This window comes from Mastigoproctus giganteus, chromosome 6 (assembly GCF_048544385.1).
Source record: "Mastigoproctus giganteus isolate SK-2022 chromosome 6, ASM4854438v1, whole genome shotgun sequence".
Lineage (NCBI taxonomy): Eukaryota > Metazoa > Arthropoda > Arachnida > Uropygi > Thelyphonidae > Mastigoproctus > Mastigoproctus giganteus.
Window position 1 is genome coordinate 59,373,731 of NC_143580.1, and position 16,037 is coordinate 59,389,767.

The 16,037-nt window shown below is 38.9% G+C and overlaps 1 protein-coding gene across 1 annotated transcript in view; it reads left to right on the top strand.

Moving 5' to 3' along the window:
• The window catches only part of na (sodium leak channel non-selective protein na), a 605,671-nt gene that overhangs the window by 444,883 nt on the left and 144,751 nt on the right, over positions 1 to 16,037 (top strand). Inside the window, exon 31 of the mRNA XM_090376183.1 lies at positions 10,713 to 10,781. Within this exon, the coding sequence (XP_090232309.1) occupies positions 10,713 to 10,781 (69 nt within the window). The remainder of the gene's footprint in view (positions 1 to 10,712; positions 10,782 to 16,037) is intronic.

A 16,037-nucleotide genomic window follows, 5' to 3' on the forward strand; every position in this document is an offset into this window, starting at 1 on the left:
ACATCCATTTAGGCCTAAATCTTGAATAATATTTCTTAGTTGGTATGTAAAGCCTAGTAGCTTCCAAGATAAGTTCTTTGAATGCTTCCCATTTTGAATTTGCGGTTGGTAGCATCATCAGTTGGTACCACTGTATAGAATTTAAATAGTCTCAGATCACCGTAGTCACCTTTACAAAAGCAAAAACCCTTCCCTTTAACCCTGATGGTAGTTACCTCTTTGAGTAAATCCCACTTCAGCACACTGTGATCACTGCCACCTAGTGGTTCCTTTATCTGCAGATTCTTAATGTATGAAGAAACAAGACTGATAATCAGATCAAGAGTATTACTCCTTCTAGTTGCGTCCCAAACATGCTGATGTAGAAAACAATAATCCAATAAATCCCTAAAAAAAGCCTTGCTAGTGTGTGTGAGTGACCAACCACAAATTCCAGTCAATATCTGGAATTTGTGGTTGGGTATATCTGATGAGTATAATAAGAAACCTGTACAGTTTCTTATTATACTCATCAGAGTCATTAGGCCTATAGCACACTTCTACTCTCAATTTTGATCTCCCAATGCTTATGTCACACCAAACTGACTCGACACTGCACTGTCCAGTGATGTCGATTGGCTTCACTTCCTTGGATTTTATGTTTCTTACCTAATAGCATAACCCCTCCTCCCTTCCTATCCTGTCTATACACATTATACTCCCCAAATTCCAGTTCTGCATTCCTTATCTGTGTGACTCCACATCTCTGATATCCTAACAATATCTGCCTTTGATGTTTTGAGCAATACCTCAAATTCATCAAATTTATTTACCAAACTCGTAGTATTGGTGTAGATGCAAGTATACATGCACCTGTTCCTATTCTTAGCTACCCTAACACAACCCATGTGTTTACTTGTACTGCAATGACTCCCAGCAATCTTTGAAATATCCTGCATCTTGTTTTCTAGGCTGCTACTCATTCCAATAGAAGCAGTGCAAGAATCACTTTCACCTCTGCCAGTGGCTACTGTTAATCTATTAGTCCTTGTATTCTCCCAAGCTAGCAGTTTTCTGACCCACCTAACATTGCCTTGATAGCATCAGCAAATATTCTTGCACCCTTTCTATTTAAGTGTATCCAATCCCTGTAGAAGCAGTCTCTCCTGTTAACAAGTACAGACCAGGCTGAAAAAAATTCTACCCTTTGAGCCTTGCACAGTCTTTCCAGGGCCGAATTGATCAACATGGCTCTCATCATATACTCCCTCCTATTGTGTGTGTGGGAAGAATTGCAGACACTTTCAAATTCAACCCTAATTTACGGCTTTTTTTCAACAGTGACCTGTACTTGTTAAGTAATTCTGCTGGTCTCCTACTCTTAATATCATTAGTAATGACTCTGTTTGTGATTCAGTTAGTTTATTCAATTAGTGATTCTAAAGAAAAAAGGTCAGGTTACCCCCTCCACTTCGGGACGGTTTCAAGCTCCCGTGGGATTCAACTGCTACTCCAGACCGATAACACCCACCATCTGTTTATCGAGCGAGCAACAATACAAATGCCGTTACGGCAAAGTACTTTTACCGGTAAATTTCATCAAACTTTTGCATGCTTCTCGTGCAGGCTTTCTTTACCTTAGCCGTCCTTGCAATTTCACTCTGAGAATTTTGTGTGCTACTGCTCTAGGAATACCAAGTTCCAGAGATGTCTTTTATAGTGATTTTCATGGAATTTATTGAAAGCTTCCTTGGCAGTCACCCCATTTAATCCAGGCCTTCCAGTTTGCAGCTTAATGGAACCAGTCTCTTTGAATTTTATCTAGTTTGAAACTGAATTTCTGTGCAGAGCTTCCTTTGTGCAATGCATCAAAAATTTTCTTCTAACCATTGTTATGGACTTACGCTTTACTAGCCAGAGGACACAGTTTACTTCCTTTTCTATTGAAGCCATCTCCTGTGAGGTAAATTATCTGGAAAAAAAAAATTAAAAAGCAAATTAGAGTAAATTAAGTAATTATTTTTGTGCAAAAAAACTAGAATAAATTACCTTTTTTATCCATTTTACACATTGTTTTTATGTACAGAACCTATGTTTGCAGTTTTAAAGTGCACAAGAACTTTATGGACACCCTGTATATCTAGACTTTAGTAAAGCTTTTAATATCATCCCTCATGGAAGGCTGCTGTATAAACCAGAAGAATTTGCAGTTACTAGTAAGATTGCAGGCTGGATAGAAGACAGAGGATTGTCATAGTAGTAGTAGTAGTAGTGACATGTGATGCAAGAAAGCAAGTGTATGAGCTTATGCAGCATCAGCCAAAAAAAAAAATCACACCATTCCCTCCAAATGCCTGTCCAGTTCCTCCTTAAATTTATTCAACCTATCAACTTCCACAACGACAGATGGAAGTTTGTTCCAGCAATTAACCAACCGCTGGCTAAAGGCAAATTTCCGTACATCTATTCTACATCTGTCTTTTCTTAATTTGAATTTATGCCCCCTTAGGTTCGTAATCTCAACAAGTGGAAGGATCCCATCAGAGTTCAGCGTGCTCAACCCATTCAAGGCCTTATACACCTCAATCAAATCACCGCGCAGGTGCCTAGTCTCCAGCCACTGCAATTTGCAGAACTTAAGCCTCTCTTGGTAAGAGGATCCCTTCATTCCCCTCACCAATCATGTTGCCCTTCTCTGTACATGCTCAAGTAAATCTACATACTTCCTAAAATGAGGCCTCCAGACCTGTACGCAGTACTCAAGGCGTGGCCTGACCATTGCCTTATAAAGAGGGACAATCACCTCCTTCTCCCTGCTAGCAAAATTCCTATATATCATTGACAAAACCCCATGACCTGCCCTGGCAGCCTATCTGCATTGCTCAGAAAACTTCATATCTGACTGTACAATTACTCCCAGGTCTTTTTCATTTTCTACCACCTTCAGTGTAGTACCACACAGCTGGTACGTTTCTCTTGGGTTACTTCTACCCATATGCAGTACTTTGCATTTGTCAAGGTTAAACTTCAGTTGCCACTTCTTAGCCCATCTGCCCAAATTATCTAGATCCTGTTGCAGTAGCACACTGCCATTACTGTCATTAACGACCCTGCCAACTTTTGTATCATCTGCAAACTTCGACATTAAGCCTGATATACCTTCATCAATATCATTGATAAATACAAAACAACAGTGGACCTAACACCGAACCCTGTGGGACTCCACTAATAACATTAGTCCAAGAAGAGCAGCACCCATTGATTACCACCGTCTGTCTTCTCCCACTTAACCATCCTTTTATCCATTGTAGCAACTTACCCTTAATACCATTCTGCTCCTATTTGTACAATAGTCTTCCATGCGCAACAGTGTCAAAAGCTTTCCTGAAATCCAAATATATGATATCAAAATTATTTTTTGCATCCAGTTCCTTTGTAACCACATCATAATATCCTATCAAATTTGTCAGACAAGACTTTCCCTTAACAAACCCATGCTGTGTCTGAATTATTGCTGCAGTCTTGCCTAGATGATCCTGCAATGCATCTTTAACCAGTGACTCCATTATTTTACCCGGAACAGAAGTTAAACTAACTGGTCTGTAATTATTCGTGTCAACCTTCGATGCCCCTTTGTGAATTGGGGATACATTTGCACATCTCTAGTCCATGGGAACCTCCCCTGAGTCCAAGGATGCTCTCATAATTATGGCTAAGGGTTTGCTTAGTTGCTTTGCCGTCTCCTTTAATATAACTGGATAGATCCCATCCACCCCAGGTGCTTTTCTTATGTTTAACTTCAACAATTTCTCCTCCACTTTGCTTTCAGTTATTACAAAATCATTAAGTATCCTGCTACAATTTGATAATCTTCTGCCATTTTCAAACCTTAATAATTCCTCATGTGTGAATGTAGATGCAAAATACTCATTCAGTTTGTTTGCTATCTGAGCAGGATCATCAACAGTCAAACCATCGATGTCAAGTGGACCAATCAGATTCATCCCCTTCCTTTTAGAGTTTATATAAGTAAAGAAATCCTTGCTGTTTTTCTTAGCATCTTTTGCCAAGGATTTCTCATAATCTGCCTTCGCCTGCCTAACCTCCCTTGTGATCTGATTATATCTGCCATAGGTTTCTGAGTTGCTTGATAATTTATATGCATCCCAAGCATTTTTCTTCTTTGTTACAAGTCATAAATGATCAATCTTCGTAGTGGACCTATGTAACAAGTATGCCCCCCCCCCCCATGGCTCAGTATTGGATTCCCTCATATTTTTAATTTTCTTAAATGATATTAATGGGGGTATCCAAAAGAGCTGCCAGTTTACTAATTATTTTTAGGCAGTTAACAATTTGAGGATCATGTTGCCTCAAACAAGACTTGGATTGGTTGCTTATATGGTACAAAAAAATGGCAGCTCATGTTTAATGCTTCTTAATGTAAGGTGCATTTTGGGAACTCAAATTCTAGAGTCAAGTATAAGCTGGGGAGCAGTTCAAGATGAAAACACTTAGGTGTTATGATTCAATCTGACATAATTTTCCAAGTGATGTGATCTCTGGCTTGGAAAGCACATCATGCTTTTGATTACTGGCATCAATTAAATTTATTTATGATTTTGGGACTTTTCCTACCAGGAAAAAGGTTGTTGTTTGTTGCTGTTGGTCTTTAGATAGCAACAAACAACATGAGCAGCTTAGACCATATTGCACAATTATGTATTATGTCTCTAGAAGTGCATATTTATGAGCTGATATGCATTTTATGGAGGCTGAAAAACCCACACACACACAGTTTTTCAACCCGTATAAAACTCATGGGGATGCCCCTACTCCCTCTGCCTGAGATCAACTGACTACAGCCCTGACCTGCCCAAAGAGACCGTCAGAAATACCTCCAGTCTATAACTGGACTCAAACCCAAACCTCTCCAAATGAGTAATATATGACAAATACACTGCCATGGAGAACAGTTAGGAAGGAGATCTTTATCTCTACATGAGACATTGGTTAGACCACATTCTGGATATTATATTCAGGTCTGGAGGGAGGCTGTACCTAAAAAAAAAAAAAAAACCACTTCTGGAATGGGTTCAAAGAAGGGTGATGATAACAAATCATTGCATATATGAAATATGGTTTAGAAACTGTGGAAAGCCTGACAACTGTACATATTATAGATCCAATTGAGGTATATTGAAGGGGCTGTGTAAAATGAATGAGGAAGGTTTGTTCTCCTTCATAAATCAGACAACAACCAAGAGGCATAAATATAAATTTTCAGGAAATAACAGAAGATTGGATCTCATGAAGTTCACCTATGGGCCGCAGGTTGTCAAACATTTGAATAAGTTGTTTCTCAACATGGTAAAGGTAATGAGCCTAGTAGAATTCAAAGCACACTTGGATGTTTACTTTGTGGGAATGAAAAATAGTATGAAAATTCTGTTTATTATTATTTTACTTTATATTTTTTTGGCCATTGTACAAAATGTCCACTTCCTTGTGTAATTTCACCTTGCGAATACTTATTAGTATTAGTAATGGAAAATTATGCAACAAAGCATTCTTATACAGCAAAAAAAACAAACAAAATCAGGTCCCACATCACTTGCCCATCCCTTCTAATAATTTGTTTAATTCTTCCCTAAATTTATTCAAATACCCATTTCCACCACACCAGATGGAAGTTTGTTCAGACATCAGCTGCTCTCTGGCTGAAAGCAAATTTCTGGACATCTATCCTGCAACCATTCCTCCTCAATGCAAATTTATTTTCCATTATGAGTATTATCTAAAGAAGTTAAAGGATGCCATTTGCATTTAATTTACTCAATCTCTTCAAAGCATAAAAATTCTGAATTGGATCTCATTGCGGGTGCCTAGTTTCCAGACATTGCAATTTGCAGCACTGAAGTCTCTTAGTAAAAGTAACCTTTTGTTCTTCTCATTAACGTCATTACTCTTTGCACCCATTCCAAATGATGCCAAGATCCACATCCTTCTTAAAATGAGGTTTAAAGACCTGTATGCATTACTCAAGATGTGGGCTAACAATTGCCTTATATGGCAGAATAATTACCTCCTTATTCCTGCTGGAAAAATATCTTTATATCATTGACAAAACAGCATGGGCTGTCCTGGCAGCCTGTCTGTTCAGAAACTTCATATCAGACTGCACAGTTGCCCCCAGGTCTTTTTCGTTCTCCACTACCCCGAGTATAGTACCACACATTTGGTACATTAATTTGGAATTATTGGAATTATTGCTACCCATATATAGTATGGGTAGCAATATTTCTAGATTCAGTCAAAATCAATATTAAACTTCACTTGCCACTTCTCAAACCAGTCATTAACTACTATGCCAATTTTTGCATCATCTGCAAACTTAGATATTAAGCCTGATTATGCCTTTATCAAATATCATTAATAAATATTAAAACAAAAACTGCTTTACTTGAACTAATAACAGTTCAAGAAAGCAGTGTCCATTGAAAACCACTGTCTGTCTTCTCCCATTCAATCATCCCTTTATTCATAGCAGTAGCCTACCCCTAATGCCACACTACTCCAGTTTGTTTCCAATAGTTATCTTTCATGTGGAATAGTATCAAAAGTTCTTTTTCTGAAATCCAAGTACAAATGTATATGAAGTCAAAATTATTTTTTGCATCCAGTTCCTTTGTTACTGAGTCAGAGTAACTAGTCAGATTGGTCATACCACCCCTTAAGAAATCCATAATGCAACTGCCATATAACTTCATTCCTGCCTAAGTGATCATGTATTACTTCTTTAACCAGCGACTCCATTAATTTTCCTAGAACAGAAGTCAAACTGTAATTACTCCTTCACCCTTTGATCCCCTGCCTCTTTTGTGAATTAGGGAAAAATTTGCGCATTTTCAATCATAGAAAACTCCCCTAAAATTATAAATAAAGGATTGCTTATCTTTTTTTTGCTCTTTCTAATGTAATTTGGTACATTCCACTTGCACCAGGTGCTTCATTTATTTACTTTTAGCTTTGACAGTTTCTCTTTCTTCTCAGTTATCATAAAATCATTTAGCTCCAGTTATAACTTGCTGCACTTCTGCTATTCCCATCCTTAAAAACTTCTTTGCACATGAATGTAGATGCAAAATATTTATTCAGTTTGTCTGCAGCCTGAACTAGGTCATCAACAGTAACACCATTCATCTCTAGCAGACCAATGTGATCATCCCTTTCCTTCTAGTACTAACAGAAGTAAAGAAGTCTTTGACAACCCTTTTTTTTCTTTCTTTGCCAGAGACTTTTTGTAATCTGCCTTAACCCGCTTCATGATATTGCATACTTACTCTAAGTTTCTGTATCCCCCCCCCCCGACAATCTGTACATTTACTGCATATTTTTCTTCCCTACCACTCATCAGTTCATCTGATATCCATTTAGGTGTAATCCATGAACAATATCATTTACTTGGTATAGACAGCCTAGTATCTTCTACAATTACTTCACATTTAGAATTTGTAGTTGGTCCCAGTGAATTGGCCAGTTGGTGGTTGATTGCTGGAACAAACTTCCATCTGTCATTGTGGAAGTTGATAGTTTAAATAATTTTCAAAGAAGAACTGGACAAACTTTTGGAGCAAATGGATGGGAAGTTCTTTTTTTTTTTTTTTCTTTTTGGGCTGATGCAGTATAAGTTTGCTTTCTTGCATCATACGCCTCTACTAATGCTAATTATATTTAAAAAATGTCTAATAATATTGAAGTCACCTTTATGAAAGACAAATAGATAGTGATAGTCATTCACATAGCAGCACTGTGATCACTGCCACCTAATGGTTCTTTTATCTGAGGCACCTCCGTAGCCAGGTGGGAAGGAGCAGCAGGAGAAATCACACACTTCTTGATTAGACCGGGGTTCGAGCCCGTCACCACCAAATACGGAGAATGTGGAAAGGTCAGAGAATGACCACCGCATATCCCGGAGCAATATGGCCTTAGTTGCTAATGCTCCTAAAAAAAAAACCAAACAAAACAAAAAAACCAAAACATCTTTTATCTGGAGATTCCTTATGGACGAGGAGTCACTAGTGATAATTAGAACAAGAGTATTGCCTTCTCTCATTATCTCTCTAACATGTGGAGATGGGGGGAAAACCCTGGTGCCGTCAGACAACTACGATATCTCTTTCTCTAACATGCATTTGTTAAAAACATTCATCCAATATACGAAGTGCTACCCAAATGTTCCTGAAATTTGAATGTTGCGTGAGAACTAGATCTAGTACAGACTTGTAGTGTTAGGTAACACTGCATGCATCCTTTGTGTGCCATGTGGTGTCGGGCTGGATAGAGTCATTGAATATTTATGTGCATTTCTTTGGCGGTGTGTTTTGCAATTGTTGCGATGGCTGATGTGAGAGAGCAAATTTCTTGCATCAAGTTTTGTTTCCTTCTTAACGATACAGCAGCAGAAATCTATAAGAAGTTGAAACAAGCTTTTGGTGACAATGCTTTAGGCCAGACACAGACCTACTACTGGTTTAACCATTTTAAAAATGGTCGAATGCCAGTTGATGATGACGATCGCTCTGTGTGTCCATCATCGAGTACCACCCTGAAAATGTTGGAAAACTTCAGGCGGCTATCTATGAAGACTGCAGGCGGGCCATCCACGACATTTGTGGCATTGTAGGACTGTTGTACAGCACATGTCAGCGGATTCTGTTAGAAGGATTGCGGCCACAGTTATTGAGTGAACACCAAAAGCAGCATCACATGAAAGTTGGCGTGCCTCCATAGCCAGTTGGGAAGGAGCAGCAATGCGTAGCACATGCTTCTTGATTAGACCGGGGTTCGAGCCCGTCACCACCAAATACGGAGGATGCGGAAAGGTCAGGGAATGACTACTGCATATTCGCGGAGCAATATGGCCTTAGTTGCGAATGCTCCTAAAAACCAAATAACAAACAAACAAACATGAAAATTAGTAGAGATCTTCAAGAACGCAGGCTAGAAGTGATCAAAGTTCCTTTCTACCGTCGTCACTGGTGACGAGAGTTGGGTATATGGGTATGACCCAGAAACCAAGCAACAATCATCCCAGTGGAAGAGCCCATCTTTGCCTCAACCAAAGAAAGCCTGACAAGTGAGGAGCAATGTGAAGTCCATGCTGATCTGTTTTTTGGTCATTGATGGTATTATCCATCAGGAATTCTTCCCTCCTGGCCAACCGTCAACACAGAGTTCTACTGCAACGTCCTGAGGCAGTTAAGGGAAGTCATTAGGAGGAAACATCCAAAAAAAAGTTGCACACAAAGATTGGTGTCTCCATAGCCAGGTGGGCAGGAGCAGCAGTGCGTAGCATATGCTTCTTGATTAGACCAGGGTTCAAGCCCGTGACCACCAAATACGGAGGATGTGGAAAGGTCAGAGAATGACCACCGCATATCCCCGAAACAATATGGCCTTAGTTGCTAATGCTCCTAAAAACCAAAAATAACAGTGCACAAAGACCTTTATCATGACAATGTGGCAGCCCACACATCTCTTGCTGTGGCACAGTTTTTGGCATCCAACAACATGACAATTATCCCCCCCCCCCACCACCTCTTATTTGCCACACTTCAAAGAAGGACTTTCAGGAACCATTCAAATCGTGGGAGAACCGCTGGGATCGGTGTTTACACTCTCAAGGGGACTACTTCGAAGGTGACAGTGGAAAATAAGACCCAGGGTGAAACAAATTTTTTTTATAAATACATTTCGGAAACCTTTTCAGTAGCACCTTGTATCATGAAAAGTCCTGCTACTACGAGTGACTAACCCACAAGTTCCAATCAATATATGGTAAGTTAAAATCTCCCATTATATGATATTCTAATTTACTGGCCCACTCTGTCTGTATAGTTGTTCATTATTCTCATCACAAACATTTGGCCTATAGCACACTCCTACTCTCATTTTTATTTTCCTGGTGTTTATATCACACTAAACTAACTAACTCAACATTTCATTGGCCACCCCTGTCAGCTGGGTGCACTGCATCTGTTTATCTGTGCTTCTTAGCCAAGTCTATAACTGCTCCCTGAACTGCCTGCCCTTTCTGTATATATGATACTCGCCTTATTCAAATTCCACATACCTTACGTTTGACTGGCACCATGTCCCCAATGACCCTACAATATCTGTTTGACAACTAAATCAACCCTTCAAATTCATCAAATTTAGTTCCTTTACTCCTGGCATTAGTGTACACGCAAGTATACATTCACCATATTTCTGCTCTTAGTAACCCTGCCACAGCCTATGTATTTGCTTTTCTCATGAGGACCCCCCCCCCACCCCAGCAGGACTTGTAATCCCTGACATCTTGCTTTCAGGGCTGATTGTTATTTAACCTTTAAATTTTTTTGCAACTCAGATGATTCATGAAAAAGCTGTAAAAAATTTTTATTTTATTTAAAGATGAGCAGAAATATTGGCTTTATTGTAAATAGTAATGTGATCTGCTCTAATTTTGTTCTTTGTTTTTAGTAATTTTAGTTTCTGAAATGTGAATTTTTTGCTAGTTTTGTTAAAAGTATTGATTGCCAATTGCTGATCTTTTAATATTACTCTTTATCATATCAAATTTATAACACATCACATTAAATGCACTAGTTTCAGAGTACAAAGCATTACTTATGATTTTTTAGCATTATTATAAAGTTAATGTTTGTTGTTTTCTTCTTAATCAGAATGATCTGAGTAATTCCTTTGGATTTGCTGTTGTTATTCTTAGATTTTTCACCATTACTGGAAAGCACGTAAGTTCAGTAATCAAATTTCCCTCTTTATAAATATTAATTAAAACATTTTTGCTGCTTTATAGTTAAAATATGGGTATAAAATGAACTTTAAAAAAGTTGCATATGAATAACTGTTTTACTAGAAGAAACACTAAGCACCATGTTATCAAAAAAAAATCTAAAAATACTTTTGTGTAGAATAAAACCTTTTATTCCATATAAAAGTAGTACAGATAGCAACATCATAATTGTTATGATGTTGTTATTTGTACTATCTTTAAACTATATTTGTTGCTATCTTTAAATTATGTCTATTAGACTTTCAATTATATCAATTAAACTCCCCAGTCCAGGTGCATATATTCTTTACATTTTGGATACAATAAAGGAAAGTGAGGGAGAAAACAGAACTCTTTCACTAATTGCGAGGAGACTTATAATATGCCTAGAAATACTATATATGAAGTATGAGCCAGAAATTTCTGGACTAGGAAATAAAATTTCCTAGAACAGAACTCTTTCACTAATTGCGAGGAGACTTATAATATGCCTAGAAATACTATATATGAAGTATGAGCCAGAAGTTTCTGGACTAGGAAATAAAATTTCCTAGAACAGAACTCTTTCACTAATTGCGAGGAGACTTATAATATGCCTAGAAATACTATATATGAAGTATGAGCCAGAAGTTTCTGGACTAGGAAATAAAATTAATTTAGACTTAACATTACTTATATGTTGGCATTTTTCCTATTCAAAGTAGTCTCCACCAGAATTTATACATTGATCCCAGTACTTCTCTCACTGTTTGATGAATCTCTGGTACTCCTGTTTTGTGATGGTGTCCAACACTATCTGTGGTTCAGCTTGAATCTCTGTGATGTCTTCAAATAGTTGTCCTTTTAATTGGATTTTCATTTGGGGAACTGGAAGAAGTCATGGGGGCTAGGTTAGGAGAATGGGGAGGATGTGGGATCATCATCATTTATTTCTTGGCTGAAAACTGCTGAACTGACAAAGTGGTGTGGACTGGTACATTGTCGTGATGTAGAAGCCAATCCTGAAAATCCCAAGTGTGCCATTTGTCTGAACATTTTTTGCTGATATCCTCCCTCAAACGCCTTAATTTCCTGATGTAGAACTGGTGATTTACAGTGGTGGAAGGAATTGCTGATGAATGATTCCCTCGTTGAAGAAAACAATCAGCACGCTCTTGATGTTTGATCTTACCCCTGCCTTGCCTTTTTTGGACATGAAGATGATAGACTCTTCCACTGGGAGGACTGTTGCTTTGTTCTGGGTTATAAACATAAACCCAGCTTTCATCTCCTGTTATGACCTTAGAAAGGCAGTTTCTACCTTTTCTGGTCTGTGCTGCACATAGAAAGCCGGTTCTGTTTCTGTTCATCACTTAGCAAACAACACAAATTTTGCAGCAGTCCACCTTGTTTAAATTTTCAGTTAAAATGCATCGGCATCATACAATAGGAATGATGCTGATGCATCATTCCTGTTTTATGATGCTGATGCATTAGAATACCACAAATATCATTAATTGTATGCCATCTATCCTTATGGATAGCTTGATGTTCTTTTTCAATGTTTTCATCAGTCTAACTTGACAGTGGACAACCTGAGAACTCAAAATGCTCAGCCAAAGTTGGCTGCCTTGGAAATGTGAGTACAATTGAAAAGTTTGTGTCTTATCCATAGTATCATCACCAAACACTTGTGTAAGCATTCATAAGTCTCTGAAGCTTCTTTCTCAACTTTATGACAAAATTCAGTGTTATTTAATGTCCACCATAATACTTGGCTACAAAAATCACAAGACACATTACTAGAAGAAATACTAAACACTAGAGAAGAAGCAAAAACACACTTCAATGCCAATTGAACAAAAGTGCAATAGCCTGTTGGCATGAAACTTGCCACACTGAATTACAGTGAATTAATTCAGCAGTATTTAACTGCTGAATTAATTCAGTGTCTAATTCATTTCTGTGCTACATGCACTGCTATACTACATGTGTTTGTGCTCCATGTGGCCAGTCCGAAAACTTTTGACTTTTACCTCATATTTTGGCAATCTAACTTCTGTATATTGGCATCTGGTGCCTCGTATAAATTTATTTCTTGACTTCATTTATGTCTCTGTAGGATTGAAGAAAGGCTGAAATCAAAGAATTTGGTAGGCTCTCAACAGTGAGAAATTCTTTTGGAGTTTCTGTTTTTCCCTGAGTTACTTATTCATAGAAAATTCATATTGTACATCCCACTGATTTCTGTGCTTTGGATCCTTGAATTTTAATCTGTATCTCATTTCATTATTTAAGTAATTATTCAGTAATTACTTTTGTAATAAAGAGATTTATATTATTATTATTATTATTATTATTATTATTATTATTCTCTTGTATTATTTCTCCCTTTTTTGGAGGTTCCACCTTGTAACATATATTGCTACCAAGTACACAGGATGGTTGTTGTTGGTCGAAGAATTCTCTGACTATCCTACAGGTGTTCAGGATTGCGACTTTTTGGAGTTCCTTGTAGGTGTTCGCTGAGAGACCTATTGTTGCTAGATTGTTATGTAGGATCTTTGGCACCATACCATACCGGTGGTTGACACAGTGATCGGGATGATCATTACTTGTTGCATATGCCACATCTCTTTGGTCTCCTATCTTAGGTTTGTGTACTTCCTGATTTTTTCCACATGGGTTTTCTGCAGGTTGCCAGTGTTGGGTACCGCTATGTCAATCAGATAGGTAGCTTTTTCCTTCTTGTCTACAAGCGTTATGTCCGGTCTGTTGTGTGCGATTGTTTTATCCATTATTATGGCATGTTCCCAGTACAGCTTGTGGGTTGGGGTCTCTAGTACTGCCTGGGGTTCATACTTGTAGTACGGTACACTTTCTTCAATCAGCTGGTATTTCCTTACTAGCTTCTGATGTATTATCCTGGCTACCTGGTCATGTCTATGAGTGTACTCAGTCTGAGTGATCACCTTGCATCCCGTGGTGATGTGTTGGACCATTTCTGAGGCCAGGTGGCATTATCAACATATGTCATCAGACACTCAGAACTCCTTGGCAATGTATTTGCTATAGTTTCTAGTGTTGATTAACTGGTCTTGGATGGCAAGCATGAATCCTTTGGGGAAGTGTCCCGCTCGTAAGTCATGCATTGGAAGCAATTTTATCTATGTGATCTTGATGGAGATCATTGTAGTGTCTGCCATGGAGTGTCTTCTCTTCCCGTCTCTCTAGCTTCATTTGTGCCTCCTGGTTGTGAGGGGACTCCTCGCTTAGTGAAGTGCTGCTGTGTGTTTCTGGAAGTAATCCTTCATGTTAGCAATTGCTGTTTTCTGTTGCTCGATGAGGTCTATCAGGCACTTCCTCCTTCTTTCCGAGCAATTGTCATTCTCTCCATGCCTGACTTTGGGTGGTGTTGGCGAATCTTGGTCATCATTGTCCTTGTCTTTCTCATGATATCTTCCAGCTTGGTGTTAGTCCAATGACTCCGAAGTAGTATGTTAGCACTGGAACTGCATAGGTGTTTATGGCTTTAACTGTGTTCCCTCCATTCTGCTTTGCTTTCAGCAGGCTTTTGAGTCTCTAATGTTATTTTTCAGTCAGGCAGGCCTTAATTACCTTGTGCTGTAACTGCTGAGCCTGCTTCATCCCCAAGTATTTGTAGGCATTTCCCTCTTCCATGGCTTCAATCTCTTTACCACTCTGCAGCTGGTAGTTTCGGCTGACTAGTTTTCCGTAGTGCAATCGGTGGGTCTTGCATTTGTCTAGACCAAATTCCATCCTAATATAGTATTGCTGAATTCTTCGGTGATCCAGAGTAGTTGCTGGATTTGCTTCTCGGTTCCCACGTAGAGCTTGATGTCATCCATGTATATCAGGTGGGTGAGGGTGTACAGGTTCTTCCTTCCTTCCTTCTTTGAGGTTATATCCATACTTGCTGCTGTTGAGCATGGTGGATAGCAAGTTAAGTGCTAGACAGAACCACAGTGGACTCAGGGCATCTCCTTGAAAGATTCCTCTCCTGAAGCAGATTGGCTTGGTTGTGATGTTGTCGACCTTAATGGTGGTATTCCATTTTGCTATCATTTCTCCTAGGAAGATTTGTCAATATCAGATTGACTTTATAGATGTTTAGCACCTGTATTAGCCAGCTATGAAGCATGGAGTCGAAGACATTTTGGTAATCGATGTAGGCAATGTACAGGTTGTGGCACTTCTTGTAAGCTTGCTCTATAACCACAGCATCTATGGTCATTTGCTCCTTGCATCCTTTGCTTATGTTCTGGCTCTCCAAGTGGTCTCATATCTTCTTGGTTATGCAACTGGTCAGGATCTTGTATGTCATTGGAAGGCAGGTGATTGGCCTGTATTTTGCCAGGTTTCTTGTATCTTCATTTTTGGGCTTCATATATATGATTCCTTGTGTGAGAAACTTCAGGATTGTCTCTGGGTGCCTTATCATTTGGGTGAACTGCTCTGCCAGGTGCTTGTGTGTGTAAGTGAGCTTCTTGTACCAGTAGTTGTGGACATTATCTATTCCTGGAGTTCACCAGTTGTGAGAATTCTTGATCATGTTTTACTTCTTCCACCCGAATCTCCCACTGTCTCATCTCTTGTACATCCTTGGTTTTCTCCCGTTCTAGTTCTTAACGGGACTCGGCTTTTATGTCTTACTTCCCTGCTCCATATGTTGCCAAAGAACTTCTCAATCATCTTCTGCTGAGATGGTCCATTCCCTTCTTTCCCGTCTTCTGTTAGACTCCTGTAGGAAGGCCCTTTAGGCTTCATCGAAGGTTTGGTTTATTTTCCTCTGAGAGCTCTCTTTGTATCAGTGTAATCTCTTGCTGAGTTTGAGGAGGTTCAGTGTGTCCAAGTACTCTCTTATTCTCTGATTTTTTTTTCTCATGTTTGCTGTGGATGCTGTCTCTCTTCAGGATGTTCTTCACTTTTCCAATCAATTTCTTACTCCTATTGTCCTGTTGGTACTGGGTCAATTGGCCTGTCCTGACTCTTAATTCTTCTATCTTCTGTTGAAGTCCTCTTTCCTAAGCTGGCAATTCCTTCTGTTTTCGGTTCTTCTGCTGCTGGTCTCTCTCATTTGTCTTCCATTAATCCTAATGGCTGCTCTGGCAGCACAGTATACAGCTGTGTGGATAGCCTTCAGTGTTGCACCATTGCTGTCTAGGTAATTTGGTATTATTTGCCAATTGAGGTGTTCACAAGGTTCTATTGGGCC